Source organism: Sporothrix schenckii, assembly GCF_000961545.1.
Source record: "Sporothrix schenckii 1099-18 chromosome Unknown Cont47, whole genome shotgun sequence".
NCBI classification, from domain to species: domain Eukaryota; kingdom Fungi; phylum Ascomycota; class Sordariomycetes; order Ophiostomatales; family Ophiostomataceae; genus Sporothrix; species Sporothrix schenckii.
The window spans coordinates 5,377,024-5,394,493 of record NW_015971148.1 but is presented as its reverse complement, the minus strand read 5'-3'; the positions used below and the strand labels follow the sequence as shown (position 1 = coordinate 5,394,493).

Sequence of the window (17,470 nt, the reverse complement as noted above, 5' to 3'; positions counted from 1 at the left end):
TGAATGTACAATCGTGCCGGCCGCGCCTTCTCTTTCCGGCCGTTTCTCCTTTTTGGGGACAATACGAAATGGAAGGAAGGAAAGAAGGGGAAAGGGACTACAAAGCCAATGTGGAGAGGCCGAGCCTAGCAGAGGCCCAGGAGGCCAGGTCGTGGAGAAACGGCGCCACAAGACGGAGGAAGGCCACAGTACCGCCGGCGCCAGTCGACGCCAACGATGGAGAAAGAGAAAAAGCCAAAACGAGCAGGAGGACCCCACAAGATACAAACGACCAACGACCAAACGAGCAAACCACCAAACAGAAGCAGACGACCCCAAAGACTCGAAAGGCTTTGCCTCTCGCCGAGAACTGGGGCATGGAGTCTCGAACGGGGGTGGCGTGGCGACCCCAGAAGGGCCAGAAGGACCAGAAGGGGCGAACGAAAGCAGACAGACGAAAGAAAACGAAAAGAATCAAGCCTGGCGAATGCGTACGTTGGCGGCCCGTTCTTGGGAGCGTATTGTTCCCGCCGGGCTGGTATTGACTCAGGCTTCTGCATTGCCAAAGTATGCTGGCCGACTGAGGTTCATAAGCCTTGTTGACTTGTCACAGTGAACAGTGAATAGCGATCTGAGATCAGTGGTCGTGACAAGCATGCCTCTCTATCCTTATCCTGAATGCATGAACATCCACATGAAAACGGCACACTGCCTGAGAAACAAAGCACGTCGTAAGAAACGGAAGCTACTCCAAATTTTTCGATGGAGGTCGATCCAATTGGTGGCCAAAGCATCCACGCACCTTTTCGCTCCCCCTGCCAATTTTGTATTTTTCCTTTGCATTAAAATTATTGGAGCCACCGCCGAAGAACGACCATGGATGCATCTGGGGCCCGTTCTTGGGGCCAACCCAGAGGGGCTAGCCATGTCTTTTGTATGGTTGTATGTCGCATTGTTCCTTTGTTTCTGCACCCCACCGCCACACAGTGGCTCTCCACAATGTCGCACACCCTCCTTTTGCACACCCCAACGCCCTCCCTGTTTCTCCAAGATGTCGAGTCCTGGACGACCAAGGAATTGCTGCTACAAAGTACCATGTATGGCATCAAATAGACTTCCCGCACAGCGTCCGCTTTGTTGTACATGGCCCGCGGCTGGTTCACGGCTACGGGGAACATCAGCTTTAGCCAATGTTTCCAGCAAGTTAATTTGACACGAGGTGGCATTGATGGAGAAAAGGGACGTACGATGCAAAATGCCAAAATGCGGCAGGCTGTTTCTAACGGAAGGAGCGCTCTTGGCTTACCGCCGAAGAAGTCGTTATGGCGTCTCTCTCGGCCTCTTTTTTTCTTCTTTTTCTTCTCTCTCTCTCTCTCTCCTGTCGTTGTTGTCGTTGGGGCGTCGTTTTGCAGCATCCTCCCGCCGTCTAGGCATCATCAGTATGTGGTATTACTCCCTGGAGGCCTGCCCTGACAAATGTGCGTGGTCTCGTGATGTTGGAGACGAGTCACGATGCTACGGAGTACACGCTTCCCCTTGTCCCTCTCGGAGGAGGCGAGCCCCCCCGGTAGGACGATGATGGCAGCGAAGGCCACCGACAACGGCAAACTGACAAGGTGAGACTACCGGGGCCTGAAGTCATGTGCCGTCGTTTGTGAAAGAGGCACGAGTCCGACGATGGATGTGGCAAGTTTTGCCAGAGGACGGCTCTGCTGAGCATCAGCGAGTAAAGAGGCAAGAAGCAAGCCAATAAGGACGCTATCCTCAGCGGCTCTTTGCGGCGCTAAGCCTGCTTCGGACGCCTTTGGCAGGCATTTTTGCTAGTAAACGGAGTACGCCGTCTCTCTTACAGTGCCGCAGAACGCGTTAGTGGCGTTAATGGGAGAGTCGCCCGCGTTACTCAGCTAAGACCAGCGCTATCAAAAAAGGTCACGAGGCACATTGAATTGTACGCCGCTAAGGGAAGGAATGAAAGACGAAGAATGAAAACGACGACCAGAAAGACGCGAGGTCGAGTCCGCTGCGAAGTCGACAAAGGTCGAGTTGACCTGGACTTGGTGCACGTTGCTGGAAGGCGTTCGGAGGCGCAGGCTGGATTGGTGCTGAAAAATAGCCAGGACAGTACCGTTCCGTGTGTCTTGTTGTACTTTTTGATATGCTGCAGTCTGTGATCCATTGGGGACCAACAAACACAAGGTGCTCACAGCTGCAGCGGTCTGGACGCTTCTGAAGATGCACGCTGACGTCCGCTGGCCAACTTGGTGACCTTTTCTTGCCTCGCTACGGAGTACTGCCGCGCCTAGTGCTGGTCGTGCAGCTGGTGTTCGAGGTCTGGCGGTACTATCTCGGCCGGTGGTTCGACAGAACTTGTTAGCTTTCGAGATGGGGATGCACACCCTTGTCGGCAGGGTTTTGCAGTGCGGGAGGTGACTGTTTGCTGGTCTCCTGGTATCGAGAAAGATGGACGATCCGACGTGAAGAAGCTTAAAGTCTATGATTACCAGGGACCTCCGCATGGTTGGCCGATCCTTTACAAATTCGTACAATCGACGCACATGGCATCAAACGAGAGACACGATACACAGCAAGGAGACGGGCACAGACAGCCGCCACCCGACACCTCTTTACCTGTCAAACCTGTCACTTTGGAACGTGCCGTGACGCCACAGCGACGTCCTGGATATCGTCGGAAGTGGACAATCGTGTCTTTTGACCATCCAGTTTGAATCCATACGCCGTACTGCCTTGAATGCATGCCAAGAACTACGTCAAAAGGGCCGCAAAAGTTGCGAAACACGGCCAACTTTGCCATCCCCATCCCCCATTCGCCCCCTTCTCCCTTTCCCCAGTATATGAAGTCTCTCCACACCAACAAACGAGTCGTATCCTCCCTTGCCTTGTTCCCCGTCCAACATGTGGCATGTCCCACGGGGTCTGTCCAAAATGCAGAGTAGCGTGGCCAGCCTGCATAGGATGCATGTCGAGGAAGCAGCAACGGCCCGACAAGATGCACGTCTTGGGACTAGAGCTGAAGGCTGGGGGAGACGCCGCCACAGTCGAGGCCGACAACGAGAGGGCGTGGAAGAAAAACAGCCTTCAAGCGGAGCTATTTTTCGCGGACCAAATCGTCCCCTTGTCGAGTCCTCTCATATCCGCAGTTGTTGCCAAGTGTGAGTTTAGGTCCGAGGCCTCGTTTCCGGCCTCGTGTTATGTCTTGAGGCGTCTGGGGATGGAATGGGGGCTTGGGGCCGTGTGGGTTGGCGGCGGGGGGCGTGGCAGCCACATCTCTTGGTCCTTCACTTGGCTGGCACTAGATTCGATTCTAGCACAAATAGAGGCGCCGAGCGCCTGTTAGGTCACGTTCACTTGTCTGGTGGACTTCCTGGCCAACGCTCACTGGCTTGCAAGCTTCCTGGCGCCTTTCTTTGGGCAGATGGCCCCATCGGGGATGCACCCAAATGGGCTTCACTCGGCGGTATTCCATTGGCGCTAGCGAAAGTCGGTTTTTTTTTTTGGTCTTCTAGTTGTTCCTTTGGTGCCCTTTTGATCGAATTTCATTTCCATATGTCAACTCGGTATTCTATTGGTACGATGCAAAAGGCCAGACAACCGAAAAAAGAAAAAGAAAATATGGCAAGCCTCCGACGTCACGGTAATCGTCCAGCGTGTCACGTAACATGGCTGTCTTTCGTTTTTGTCTTCTTTTCTTTTTCTTTTCTTTTTTTCTTGACAGTTTCTTACCGAGGCTTGGCGGAGATTGGAAGGAGTAAAACAACACGTCAAGTAAAAAACGGAAAAGTCAGTCAGAAAGTGGTTGTCAACTCCAGTCCGGCCGTTTTGGCCTGACTTCCCACTTTGTCGGTCCGTTTTCCATAATGCTTTCGAGTTATTTTTTTAGTTAGTTTTTTTGGGGGGGGGGGGATAAAAATAAAATAAAGATATTTTAACACCGTTCGCCCCTACTGTACGTTGGACGGTCCAGGCCTTGAAAGCCCCTTTAGTTACGGCTTTTTACTTAGTGCACAATTCGGTTTCCCTACTTTTAAACTCTTTAAACTCGCAGCCTACAGCGTACAAGGGTGCCATCCGGCGCTGGTTCCGGCAGTTCAGGCTTCGCCGATCCTGGTACGTTGCGTTTACAGTGGTTATTCGGGCCTGCTAAGCCTGTTTTTGTCGCTGATCGTCCCCTGTACACGAATGGCTCAGGCCCCTACGGCATTTCTACGGGCGCCTATTTTACCTGGGCCTGGCTTGCTTCCAGCGCAGTATGCCTAAAACTATGACTCTAGATCGCTGCGTCCCAGGCGATGCATTTATGCTTGTTTTAGTCGCGACGAAGAACGGACGGTGTGTGCAAGCTGAATCCTTCTCAATGTGACTGCCGGGTCGGGTTCATTCAGCCAATCAGCATGGCCGTTGACGGCCAATGCCTGCCATTGGCCACGACTCACTGACCAAGCGTGCGACGTTTCTCGAAATCAGTCATTCTTTTTCTTTTTCTGGTTTCTGTCTCAACTTTTCTTCATTGCTGCACGAGACTCCACGAGGAACAAGCCTTGCCAACCGATTCGCTTCCAACAGACATCAAACATGTCTTGCGTGCTCGTGGGCCGTCACAATGGGAAAGTACAGATCGTCCGTTGCATCGAAACGAAAAGCGAAGAAAAACAAAAGAAAAAACGGGGCACCGACGCGTCAACGGGACGAGCTTCTGTTCCAGAAAGAGGACAGCAAGAAAAAAGACGCTTTAATTTCCCAAGAACGACCGCTGATCAGCGCTCTCGATCTACAGCACAGAGTGCAATGATGCTGTTGAAGAAGTGAAGAAAACGGACGAGACCGGAAAGGAACGTAAAGAAAAAGAAAACGAAAACGGTCCACATTCGAGGGACCGTCGACAGTGCATTGCACAGCAGTTGTCGACAGCATCGAGTATTTACCGTTCTGCCACGACGACACGCAGTCAGTCGTTGAGGAGAAGATAGAAAGAAACGGCTTGTGGACACAACGAAGTACGCAAAATGCCAAAGTAGGACAAACTGGTTGTGTTTTGATGCCAGGGTGTGTCTTGGGACTCAAAACGTTCTCCACAATGTAGCACTGGTTAGTGTTCAAAGGGGGGAAAGCTCCATCGACAATCGGCCCGGACGCACACACCGACAGGGGAGGGGAGTAAGAAAGTATTATTATTCTGGGGACAGGGGCGTGTTGGTGCGGTCTTGGCGAGCACTGCGATATTTCGTACACTTGTCTCCTGAGAGTCCTGCAGGCTTGTGACAGGCGTTCGAGTGGCTTCACTTTGTTCTGTCACCGACGACCTTTGCACCTTTGAGCCTTTGACGCCTTGTCCGAGTGCCTCGTGACGTGTTTGACCGCCTTTCTTTGTCGTTTGGGTTTCTCATTTCTCGTCACTTTTCTCTTTCTTGTGTTTGTTGCTGCTTTAGTGATTTGGTTCATGTGACATCTGACGGCTTCGAAGCTACCTTGTGTGTTGCTCCCATTCGCAGCACTCCCCTATTCGCATCGCTTGGCTCGATGTCCCTCTCTTTACTCCGTACACAGTATGTTTTCATTGTTCGTCATGCCAAGTCAAACCATTTGGGAAAGGCTTTGAACTCCAACTCCCCCATGTCTCGCTCCAGACAAGGCTAGACCAGATCGAGCGCCTCGTCCGATTGCCTTTACGGAGTATGCTTTTTGTCCCTTTCGTCCCCTTTCCCTTTTCCCTTTTCGCACTCTTCCAGAGAGTGGTCCTCGGCAGCCCAGGCACTAGCAACGAACGGGCCTGCCGAACGTTCTTTTCTTTCGTCTGTGGACACATCCAGGTGACCTTGTGGACGAAACAACCGTATGTCAACGTACAGCCAGTTCTTGGCTACAGTCCACCATCACCCAAAATCACCCTCAGACGCCCACACGCGCCCACTTTAAAAAGGCCCGTCTCCAAAACAGACTACATTGTATGGAGCCGCAGTCAATTGTCTGTTTTCTTTCCGTTTTCGTATAAACGCCCCGGTTCCATGTAGGTTTCTACAGACAGTACTCTTGAGCCTTTTGATTGTGAGACGGAAGCTGGCCCACCTTTCCGTATAACAACTTTGTTCTGATTATGATTGGCAAATTGTGTTCTCACGCGTCGTGGACGAAGTACAGAACAGCCCTTGCCATGCCGCTGCAAGCCGAACAACATTCCCACTTTCATAGACATGAAGAAAATTTTCGTACCGTCACGCTCAATGAAAAGATCGTGGGGCTTTGTTCTTTTCAAATCTCGCCCACTTGGGTGGCCTCACATAGGTGACCTCCCAGTTCTTTGATCCACCTTACTCACTACAAGATAACATTCAGTAGAATGGTCGACTTGAACAGTGCCAAATCCCGGAGCCGTGGTTCGCCGTCACGAGGATTTGACCGTGTACTCTCCCGCACCGGGCACCAGGAAGGCCACCCTATATTCCACCCTGTCCATATTGGATGTTTTGTGCCGCCATTTTGAGAAATACATTTCGGTATGAGAGACTCCGTCGTGCAGCTTGCAGCGGACCGACTCTCTTGCAGTAGCCAGAGCTCAAAAACCAACATCCAAGTCCAGTGCGGATTGCCAAGACCGTCACGTCCCAGTGGCCTGTTGGGCGCACTTGGCATGGGTTGTGTGTAAAACTCCAAAGCGTCTAACGGCGTACGAAGTATTACAGGCACATGACGGTTTTGCTCCGTTGCCCAGGACATTTCGCGCAACTGTCGACACGCTACTAACACGACACCTATTTGCGTAATGCGGCCGCTGTTTTGAGGTGTTTCAATAAATACCACTACAAGCTTATTGAGTCCATTTTTGTACTGAGCAGACTGGTTTTTTGTTTTGTTATTGGCCGCATCCCCCCTCCCTATCCCACACCAAAAAGGGAGCTTGCGACCGAGAAACGGCCGCGGTGCCACAGCTCGACAAAGAAAAAGAAAGGAAAGGGAACAAAGCCCCGTCTTAGCTGGATGAAGCTTTCTCCGGTGTGGACAGGTACATACGAGCCACTGTTACAGAAAACACAAAGCTAGAGCCAATATAGGAATATGCCGCAAGCAACACTGCCTCGTACGGTCGTCCCATCTCGCTCAAAGGGATGACTTTACTTGGTTTTTTAAATTATTTGTTTGTGGGGTTTGCGACTCGTGGTGAGATATGTAGAACACAGAGAACCCCAAATCATAACCCCGTGGAGATGAGAAATCCGGCGGGGGAGGTGCCAAGCGAAAGAAGTAAAAGCACATAATTCGTACATGACACACACCTAGTCAGTTCGTCCGACGTGCGCCCGTGTCAGCTATGCCTAAGACGGTCGGTCGTGTGTCTGCACGAGAACAAGATCTTGTAAGCGCGTAGGTGATGATATTGGCCGAATTTGAAAACACCTCAACTTCCGGCTGTCAAAACGCAATTAGCTCTTGGAGAGGTTCGTGAAGGGCATCTACTAAGCGCCGTGTAAGACGCCGTGCCTATACCCACAGAAGATTTCAAGGTGCGATAACAATTGCAGCGTGAACCAGTTGTTCACATCTGAACGCAGGCTGTGGATTGGGAACGTTGGAACACACTGGCGCCACCTCGTCGTTTTCAAATGCCAGTAACGAGAACACTGTGGTCTTCCCAGCACCCACCTATCAATGAGTGTAACAGAAGCCGATGTCTTGCTGCTTGTCCGCTACCGGCGTTGTCTGTCTCTACTTATCGTGTCTCTTTATAAAATTTATAATCAACGTCACAGTATTGAGCTTACACACTATAGACGCCTATATATGAAAAACATAAGTAACCTGCACTTTCCATGTACAATACGTGGGAAGTCTCTACGATGATAATTTCTCCAGTCTCTGGATATAGTCATCGTCTCCATACGGCCCAGTCTCTTTTCCCAACGGTGGCAAACGGTCGCATACCTTACCACGCCGGCGAGAAAACGGGGCGCATCAGTAACGGTGAATGGGGCTTATTCCATTTTGGCTTCCATTCGGCCCTTTGCTAGGTAATATATTCATTTTCATGTCCGCTCTTATTTTCTTATTACCGTATTTTCCTCCTCGAGCTCACTATGCGCATGCAGGCACATAGTTTAGACATACCCCACCGGTTGTCCCAAGGTGTGTGCGTATAGAAAGTTGACCCGCCCAATGGAGAACAACGGAAATGGAATATGTGGACCGCCAGGACGAAACGTTGATGAAGTGTATTGCGAGATTATATATGTGCAGATGGAGAAGTGTCTACTTGCAGCCAAGCCGCCGAAGGGGGTCGTCAAGCAACCAGAATAACGGATACGGCTGGGGGGGTGGGCAGGGAGGGGGCGTGTATCAAGAGATGCAGGACGAGACAGACCACCACAGAAAAACGACAGAACTGACAGTAAGATGGCGTTCAGTTGGGGAAATGAGGAGAAGCTAAGAAAACGTGGCGTTTCGGTTTGGGGCAACCCCATCTCTACTTGGCTCTGGGGTGAAGAGTTATCACGGTCCGACTCTGGCATTCGCGATGCGTGAAATTGGCCTTAAAATAATTTTGTGCTCTACAACAGCACGTTGTTCCTGATCTTGCGTTCCTAGACAGCCGCTCTCATAGGATGCAAAGGTCCTCCGTCATGATGTGGCTTTCTAAATTCTCGCCGACGGCCCGATATAGTCGGCGAGAATGACCTATCTGGAGCGAATGAACTATCTGGAGCAACAGTCCTCTATGGTCCATGTGGCCTTACGTATTTTTGCTGCATCAGTTTCGGCATAATTGAGTTGTGAGGGCTCGTAGATAAACAGGCAAACCGTGGGAGAGTCGCCTTACAGCATGTGCTGCAACAACGACGCCGACATAGTTCCTATGCCGGCGACGGAAACCATTATAGTTGCAAGATCTGCGGTGTGCTGCCGTATATGCAAGGCACAAGGACAGCTGTGTGGCAGCTGTATGTGACATAAAGAGCCGAGAGCCTGGGATCCCATAGAGCCAAATATAGTAGCCTTGTCGAGCTGGTGGTGGTTCTAAAAGCGAAATATGAAAAATTAGGTGGATCTGCAATGATCGTGGTAGCGACAGTTCGTAGTTTGTGTCTAAAATCTTTCGCTTGACCAAGTTTGTTCTTTGGTCGCTTCGTTTTGATGCTTTTTGGTGACGAGTTAGACTTTATTGAAATGGTAGGATTTACAAAAAATATAAAGTTCGGTATTCCAACTTTACTATTTATCGAATACTCCGCGATGATGCCAAGGAGTTCATTGGGCTTCAAGCTGGAGAGGGTTTACGCAGGCGCTGTCGCAGTGCTGCCTCCATTTTGCAGGATTGCCTCACTTCTCAAACCCGAACAATGCCTGCGCGGTCGCGGGCCGCTGAAGGAGGACTCGATGGCTGTCCACAGGACTTCTGAGCAAAGACTACCGTCAACTCACATCTTCTTTTCTTGGTGTGAATGTGCTTGTTTATTCTTTTCTTTTGTGCCGAGCGTTTGATGGGATGTGCATGATTACATGTTTTGTTTATAATTTTTACTGACTCTAGCGTTATTAATTAATCTTTCAGTTATGTTAAATATTTTTCAAAGAATCATAAAACTGTTGAATATTTCTAGACAAATTGTCACATTTAAAAAGCCAGAATGCTACTGTTCTTTACTGTTACTCCGTACTTTGGCTTCATCTTGAAATGGTAACACGTGCCTTAATCCCAGCCACCTTGGAAGCGCAGCCTCGCCAATCGTGGCGGTGAAAAATGGACCCAGCGCTTCCCCTCTGACAAGGCCCCACAATTCTTCTCAAATCATGTGCCTTCAGCCGCTTTGCCCCTGCGGCAGGACCAGACGTCTGCTGTGCGCCTACAGAACACCCAACCACATCGAACAACGCAACGACAACAATCCGTCCACACGGCATACACCACACGCTGTCACCGCATGCACGGCTCTCGCCTCCAATTCTCGCCGTCGTGTTCCACACTGCCCGCCCATGCCGTGACGGCCGACGCGAAGGTCACAGCGCAGCCGGAGTGCGTTGCCCCTGGCGTCTTCCCTCCCCGCCTTTCTGGCATTGACCTGCGGATATCAATTCGATTGTCGACAATCGATTGGATCACCTCGGCTCTCGTGCGGCGACCCGGTTGATCGTTGACATCCTCTTGTTTCCCTTTGTCTTCTCTGGCCGTTTGGAGCCCTCCCGTTTCTTGCCGTCGCCAACGGCCAGTCGCCAAACGCAGGCCACTTTTCGCTGAACTTCTTTTCAGTTTTCTTTGGGTTTTTCCTTCAATTTTTCCTCAATTCCCTTGTCGACATGCCCATGGCAGCCACAAACAACCTTACTCTGCTGCCATAGCTCCTACGTTAGCTTCTCGTAGCTACATACGGAGACAGCAGCTACCACAGCTACGCAGCTGCCACGGCTACCCTTGTCCATCGACCTCCACAGCCGACCTCGGCAGGCTCGCGACTCTCCATTGCTCCACTTTGCGGGCAGAGACGACTCCCACACGGCGGACAGATCAAGGCAGAGGGCAGCCTCAGTCGCCATGGCGGCCACAACAACCGCCCGGCGCCACCAGCCGTGGCACAGCATGTCCACTGCGAGGGCGACGGCGGCCTCCTCGTCCTCGTCCAAGAAGCCCTCGAAGGTCTCGAAGACTGCATCCAAGACTGCGTCCAAGACTTCCAAGACTGTCTCAAAGACAGCATCAAAGGCCAATGGCACCGGCATCCGGCCACACGATCCGCGGCTGGAGCTGTCCCTGCGCGCTTTCCATCAGACCCTGGCCAAGAAGCGCCCGCGGCAGGAAGCGTTCCCACACGATGATATCTTCACACTGCTGACGGCAGCCGCCGCGACGACGCCGCCGATGCACACGACACAAACAACCGGCACCGCCTCATATGCCTCTCACTCACCACTTCCTCAACTTCCGACTACACCCTCCTCCTGTCTCTACGACCCGGTTTCGCCGTGGGGTGTTCGCGGTATTGCTTACGACCCGGCGACGCCACAATGGGAGCTGCCTGGCGGCATGGCTCTACCTGCGTGCGCACCTCTTGCCTATCAGTTTGTGGCCGGCAGGACAACAGGACCGACGGCTGCCAACGAACCACCACAAGTGCATGCACCGCCGCAACCACAAGAAGAGACAGCGACAAAGCCATGGAAGCCCAAGAAGAGCCGGTTCTTTGGTCCCGGCCTGCGGGAAGTCTTGAGCATGATTCCGTCTGCACCGGCGCCACCGCCACCGCCAATGCAACAACAGCAACAGCAACAGCAACAGCAACAGCAGAAACAGCAGAAACAAAAGAAACAGCAGCAACACCACGAACAACCGCATCACCAGAAACGACAGCAATGCCACGGACAACAACACGTCTTACCTCCGTCAAGACCAAACGGCGACCAAAATGCCTATTTGACGGAATGGCGGTTCGTGCTCAGCGATCTTGGCCCCCAGCCGGCCCAGCAATCACCACAGCCAGCAACGGCCACACCGGCCACGCCCAGCACGTCGGAGGCGGCTTCGGCAACAGCGGTGACAAATGGCAAACGGCGTAGGAAGCCGTCAATGAAGGCTCAGCTGTCATCGAATGCCACTAGCCGACTGCCATTGTCAACACCGTCAGTGTCATCAATGTCAGCCGTGCCCGCACCAACCACGCCTCATGCCACGCCCGTTCCTCCGCCCCTCACCCCGGCCTCGGTTCCCGTCTCGGTTCCCGTCTCGGTTCCTAGCTCGGCTCCCACCAGCAGCAAGGCACCCACTACAAACGGCCAAGCGTCGCGCTGCTGCCCTATGGAGGTACCAAGCATTCTCCACATGATTCTCGACCAGACAAGCGACAATCTCAAGCCGCAGATGGTCGACTCGTACGTCAGCTATGTGCCCCGTCTGTGCCATGACCACAAGGATAAATACGAGCGCCTTAAGGCGTTGATGCAGCATGGCCTCAGCAGCACAAGCCGCGGCCGTGCTAACAGCCACCATGGCCCACCAACATCTGTGCTGCCGCCGTCATTGCCGCCGTCATTTCCGCCGTCAGCGCCACCTAAGAAGAAACGCAAGTCATCAAGTCATGCCGCCGCACCACTCGTCCCGTCACCGTCATTGCCACAAACGGCTCCGCCTACCCAGCCAGCGCAGTCTGCTCCTCCTTCTCCCCTTCCGTCTCCTCCTCCCTCTCATCCGCCATACACTGTCGACCCTGACGGTATTCGGCCGGCGATCAACGCCGCCAGGGACGACCAGTACCGCCGCCTCATGCTTGATGAGATCCAGGAGCGCTTCGCCGCCAAGGAAGGCGTCGACTCTACCCACGGCGACGTCACCAACCGTGTCATCCACAGCCTGCTGAACATTGCTCGGCCGCCCAACACGGACGCCTCCAAGGGCCCCCTGGACGTGCACACCTTGACCGGCCAGGAGGCGTGGACGATGCTGGACAATGGCTCGCCGCACGAGCCCGTCGTCACCACGATGGAGCAGATGTTCCAGTGGCGGCCCAAGCTGCGCCCCATTGCCGAGCTGTTCCGGCGGATGGAGAATCTGGATCGCCGCGTGTCGGTGCAGGTGCCGTCGCGCCACTGCATGGACGACTCGTTTGAGTCGAGGGACTTGATCCAGGTGCGGGATCGGTTTCTGGGTCCGGGCGGCTCGTCTGCGTCCTGCGACGCCGACGATCCGTGGAACATTCTGGACCTGCGCAGCCCGCTGCCGGCGGCGGTGCTGCCGCGGTTCCTGACCAACGAAAACTGCCAGCTGCTCCCGCGCCTGCGCGACGAGGTCCTCAACCCCAGCCGGGCCGAGCGCGACACGGCCGCCCGCGAGCAGTGGAACGAGTGGCGCGACGTGCTCGAGTGGGTCTTGCTGAGCCAGGGCGGGCACAATACGTCGCCGCACACCGACAGCCACGGCCTGGGCACCTGGATCACCGTCCAAGAGGGCCTCTTTGGCTTCGGCTGGCTGTCGCACCCGACGCCCGAAGAGCGCGCCGCCTGGATGGCCAACCCGCACGGCTTCCGCGGCGGGCACTGGTGCTACATGGTGCTGGAACCGGGGCAGACGGTCTTTTTCAACTCGGGCACCGTCCACTTTGTCTTCCGGCTGCGCCGCGAGGCCACCCTGGCCCTCGGCGGCCACGTCCTGCAGTGGTCCGGCATCGAGCGCTGGCTGCAGGTCGTCGCCGCGCAGATGCAGAACCCGCACATCACCAACGAGGACATGGAGTGGAGCGCGCCCAAGTACGTGCGCGTGGTGGCCCGGCTGGTCGAGGCGCGCCGGCAGAGCGGCCGCGTCGAGGAGATGGGCGGCGCCGCCGCCGTGGACCGGCTGCTGGGCCTGCTGAAGGACTTTGACGCCCTCTACATTGCCAAGGCCGCCAAGGGCCGGCCGCCCAAGACGCCGAAAACGAAAAAGGCAACAAAGAAGCTGCGGGTGGCGCAGCGGTAAGGACCTCCCCACGGTAGCATTGCGCGCCGGCCGGCGATATGGGGCCGCTGTGCCTTGTTACCCCGAGAGTATTTAATTGTCCTTTTATTTTATTTTTTCTTTGTTTAATCGACATCGATTCAAGCAACTATTCGCGAGAGGGCAGGAGGGTTATATGAGATGGGGTTCTAGAAAATCATGCACATGGCAAGGCGTCTACGTGGGTTGAGATACCTACACTAATATTTATTTACCTGCGGAAGAAAAAAGGGAATGCGAAGGGGAGGCAACGGACACCAGGCGTTATTTCTTTTGTCAGATTTTCTTATTGTCTAGTTTCTTTTCTTTCCAGCTCAGCGACTTGATTCAGTGGGAGACTAGAGAGTGGGTAGGATGGAGGCAATTGCTGCAGTGAGCTTTCTTTTCTCCTTTTATCCCGTTTTGCTTTTGTTTATTCCTTTTGTTTTTGCTTCTTGAAGTTTGTTCACCCAACTGTACGATAAAAGACATGAAAGGGGTGCTATGGAGAGCTTCAGCAAGTTTGGTTAAAGGGGCCAATAATTCATAAAGCATCACCGTATGGGGAGTTCGCATTGAATCCAAACGCATTTACAATTTACACTATTGAAATATCAAATAGCAGACTCTCAACGACTGCGGGTATAGGTGACATAATTGTACAGATGTATGAGTAAGAAATGGTAGGGCCTCGATGCCACCAAAAGCCAGAACTGTAACGTGTCGCCCAAAACGACGATTTCCCTGGTCGTATACATAGCACAAAAATAAATAGCAAATAGGAAAACTATTCATCTCACGCGCAAACGCTTGCCACGACAACCATAACTGCACCGTAGACGGCCGCACAGCAGAGCAGGTCGCGGCTGCTTTGGCTTGGCCGGCCACTTGTGGACGAGGCGTGTTGGTCGTCCGCGACGCAGAATGTGCCCGCCTGCGCATAGGCCCCAAAGACGGTAATCGCCACAAGGAGCACGACAGCCATTCGACCGGCAACGCCCGGTATCAGTGCAAAGGCCGGGATCGGCACAAGCACGGCCACGGCCATGGGGATGACGAGATGTAGGACGCCGTCGGAGGCCAGCGTGGCGCGGGACCAGTCGACGGGCTTTTCGTCTTCTTCTTTTCCTTCTGGCCGTTTAGAGGCTGTGCTCTCTTCTGCTTCCACAGAACACTGCGACTCTAATGAAAAAGTACGGGCGGCCGTCATCTTGTCTCTTGCTACCAGTTCCTCCTTTTCAAAGATGGCTGTCGTGGCACGAGACGAGTTGCATGACAGCGCAGACGACTTGGAGGACGCAGACGTGGATGACAGTGTTGGAGATGCTGGGCGGCTGTTGCGTGCACTAGGGAAGAGAAGGCTCGAGCGGTTTATGCTCATGGAATTCATGGAGTCCATGGATTGCACAGGCATTGGCTCTTCGTTGAGCGATTGCAGGTACGAAGGTGAAGACGAGAGGCGCGCATCAGAGCCGGAGGAGGATGAGGATGACGGCGAGCTCAGACCGGACGATGCATCGTCTGACAACCGGGTCCGCTTGTGACGCCGCGGAGCCAGAGTGACGAGATCTTCACTCGCATCTAGGAACCGCGTCTCGATCTCGGCAATGGGCTGTTGCGTGTCGAGGTAGGAGCGGTAGTCGCTAATATCGGATAGTGTGGGCGAAGGCAAGTGCTGCGTCTCGGTAAAGGACGACAAGACGTGGTCTGTTGGTTAGTTGTGTACGCAGTCATCGTGTAGACACTATCGTGGACTTACTGTATTGCCCAAGTTTGTAACCGATTTTGCCCAGCACGTCCGTCTTGTGCCACTGCAATTCACCCCCAGTGAGCACTTCAGCCCGGCGCGAAGCAGGAAGGATGCTGTTTTGCAGCCGGCGGGTTTGTGTGTCCGCTGTATCCAGGCGGTGGAGCTGCTCCTCAAGCTCGCTAAGCTCGTCCTGGAGGTGTAACAAGATGCGGTGGTTCAGAGCCTCAAACTTGCGGTACAGCGGTTTGATCGAGAAGTGCGGCGTTTGCACACCAGTACTCCCACCACCATCACCACCACCGCCGCCACCACCGCTGCCTGTGCTTCCGTGGCTGCTTCCCGGGCCACTACCAGAACTCCATGCACTTTGTGAACTCTGCGTGGATGCCGCCCCCACACTACCCCGGCGAAACTTCATAATATGGGACGAATGAGACGACAGCTGCGAGGCCAACAGTTCGTAGCCCGTGAGAGGCAGCTTTTCCGCGCGTGGCAGATGCTTCACGTGGCCGGTGGTAGGTGGTCGAGGATTCAGTTCTTTTGGAGGTAGGTGTGGCAGGTTGGCATTGCCCCTGGGCATCTCTGGTGTTCCGTAGCGGTAAGCCCGAGATTTTTGTTGTTGTGCTGAGAGATGAGCTTTTGTCTGAGGCTGACCTCGGGAATGGGTGCGAGGGTACACGGTTTGTTGGCGATATTGTTGCTGCGGATGCGGGTTCAAAGGCAGCCCGGGATAGTCGAGCTTACCGTTCAGAGCCATGGCCACTGACGAGATGCCTGGCATGCGCAATTCCAGTCCCGATGCAGGGTCTGGTTTGGGTGTCCGTTCGTCTCCGCTTTCCCCGCCCTCACTCGTTTCGGTATCGGCAGAGCTGATGTCGGAGTCGCTCCCGCCATCATCGAGAAGTAGTGTCTTGTCGTCGTCACTGCTTGTCGTCGTTACGACTGGTGGTGGTGCCTCGGTGCTCTCTACAGCCGACTCCGGTGTGGCGCCACGCCGCGGCCGCCAAGCAGCGGCCTCTGCCACAACACGGGTGATACTTTCTTTGGTGACGGCGGGCGAATCCGGGTCGAGAAAGCTCAGTGCATTTGGCCGCTGCTTCTTTTTGGCCGGTGGTGAAGTGGTGTGTGTTGCCTGTCCTGCAGGCTGGGAAAGGCTTGCACTGTCCGACTTGAGAGTGTGGCGGCTGTCGCTGATATATGCGTGTGGGGCAGGCGATATGTCGAACCGGCGAGACGGTGATGCAGATCTTGGCCGTCGCAGCCGTTGACCTGTTGTGCGAGGCCGCGTTTTGATGTCATCGGCAGAGCGGGACGATCCCAGAGCTGTTTTGTACGCCTCCTGTCGCTCCTGTTCACTCGAAGTGATGCCGTAAAAAGACATTGTTGTCGGGACGTCCGCCTCAAACGGCTTTCCCTCGTAGTGCCGTATCTCGTGCGCCGACCATGAGAGGGACTCGGCACCCTCTGTCAAAAAGGACATCTGCTTGGGAGACATGGCCTGGCCAAGTTAGTAATGGCATGGCAATGGAACTTGCGGCTGCGAGAGAAGTACTTACTAAAGAGTTGGTGGGTTCAGTCAACTCTCGTAGGAATCGGCAAAGTAGTCACGAGTGCCTCGTGATGCTGACCATGGCCTTGCAGTGAGGAAGGCAGCACGGCGATCGTCGAAGATGGAATAGAAAAGGTGAAGGAAAAGGCGACGTTGTAGATGGAATAAAGAATGGAATGGGGAAGAAGAGATGCCTGCAGAAATAAACGGACGCGATGAGGTTGCCGGGGATATGATGAAACGTCGGCCAAGCGAGGAATTTAGCAAAGGATATATAAAAGAGAGCGGTTTGCGAGTAGAGTTAAAAGACGAGATTCAAACTGGCAGAGTGAAAGTGAGGAGTTTTGCGAGGACATGCAGTATTGACCAAAACGGTATGCGATTTTGTGTGCTTCTACCCCTGCTTGTTCACTTCTCCCAGTGATGAGTTGTCAAACATGGAACTGGACGCTCCCAGACAAGGGGTGGCGGGAGGAGAGTAATCAGCGAAAAGCGTGGGAGCGACGAGAAACACAAAAAAGCCAGAAAGTTAGAAAAAAGGAGGCAAAATGCAACAGGAAAATACGGTGTGGATTCCTATTCTCTGGACTGGGAAGGAGTAACGATGTTTGCCTTAAAGTCGAAGAAGGAAGGAACGAGCGAAGTCTGCGATGTCGTTTGCTGTTGCCTTTCTGCGCAGCAGTCGAGTCGGTCTCTCTTTCCATTCGGCCGCTCTGTCCGCTCCTTCCTTACTTAACACCCCCGTACGGAG

The 17,470-nt window shown here is 53.8% G+C and overlaps 5 protein-coding genes across 5 annotated transcripts; 4 read left to right on the top strand and 1 right to left on the bottom strand.

Annotated features, from left to right (window-relative positions):
- Positions 1-68: 68 nt before the first annotated feature.
- SPSK_04633 (uncharacterized protein) lies at positions 69-524 on the top strand (the record flags this gene model as incomplete). Its single annotated transcript, XM_016731433.1, has 1 exon — positions 69-524. One exon carries the CDS (start codon positions 69-71, stop codon positions 522-524), a length of 456 nt encoding a protein of 151 aa, XP_016586228.1.
- A 2,462-nt stretch (positions 525-2,986) lies between these two features.
- SPSK_04682 (uncharacterized protein) lies at positions 2,987-3,334 on the top strand (the record flags this gene model as incomplete). The annotated part of the gene is made up of 1 exon (XM_016731482.1): positions 2,987-3,334. The coding sequence occupies one exon, from the start codon at positions 2,987-2,989 to the stop codon at positions 3,332-3,334; it is 348 nt and encodes a 115-aa protein (XP_016586227.1).
- A 6,571-nt stretch (positions 3,335-9,905) lies between these two features.
- Positions 9,906-10,112, top strand: SPSK_10994 (small subunit ribosomal protein S28e; the record flags this gene model as incomplete). The annotated part of the gene is made up of 1 exon (XM_016737215.1): positions 9,906-10,112. One exon carries the CDS (start codon positions 9,906-9,908, stop codon positions 10,110-10,112), a length of 207 nt encoding a protein of 68 aa, XP_016586226.1.
- Positions 10,113-10,513: 401 nt separating this feature from the next.
- Positions 10,514-13,423, top strand: SPSK_03954 (uncharacterized protein; the record flags this gene model as incomplete). The annotated part of the gene is made up of 1 exon (XM_016730769.1): positions 10,514-13,423. One exon carries the CDS (start codon positions 10,514-10,516, stop codon positions 13,421-13,423), a length of 2,910 nt encoding a protein of 969 aa, XP_016586225.1.
- Positions 13,424-14,216: 793 nt separating this feature from the next.
- On the bottom strand, positions 14,217-16,665 carry SPSK_04018 (uncharacterized protein; the record flags this gene model as incomplete). The annotated part of the gene is made up of 2 exons (XM_016730832.1): positions 14,217-15,127; positions 15,180-16,665. The coding sequence occupies 2 exons, from the start codon at positions 16,663-16,665 to the stop codon at positions 14,217-14,219; spliced, it is 2,397 nt and encodes a 798-aa protein (XP_016586224.1).
- Positions 16,666-17,470: the final 805 nt, after the last annotated feature.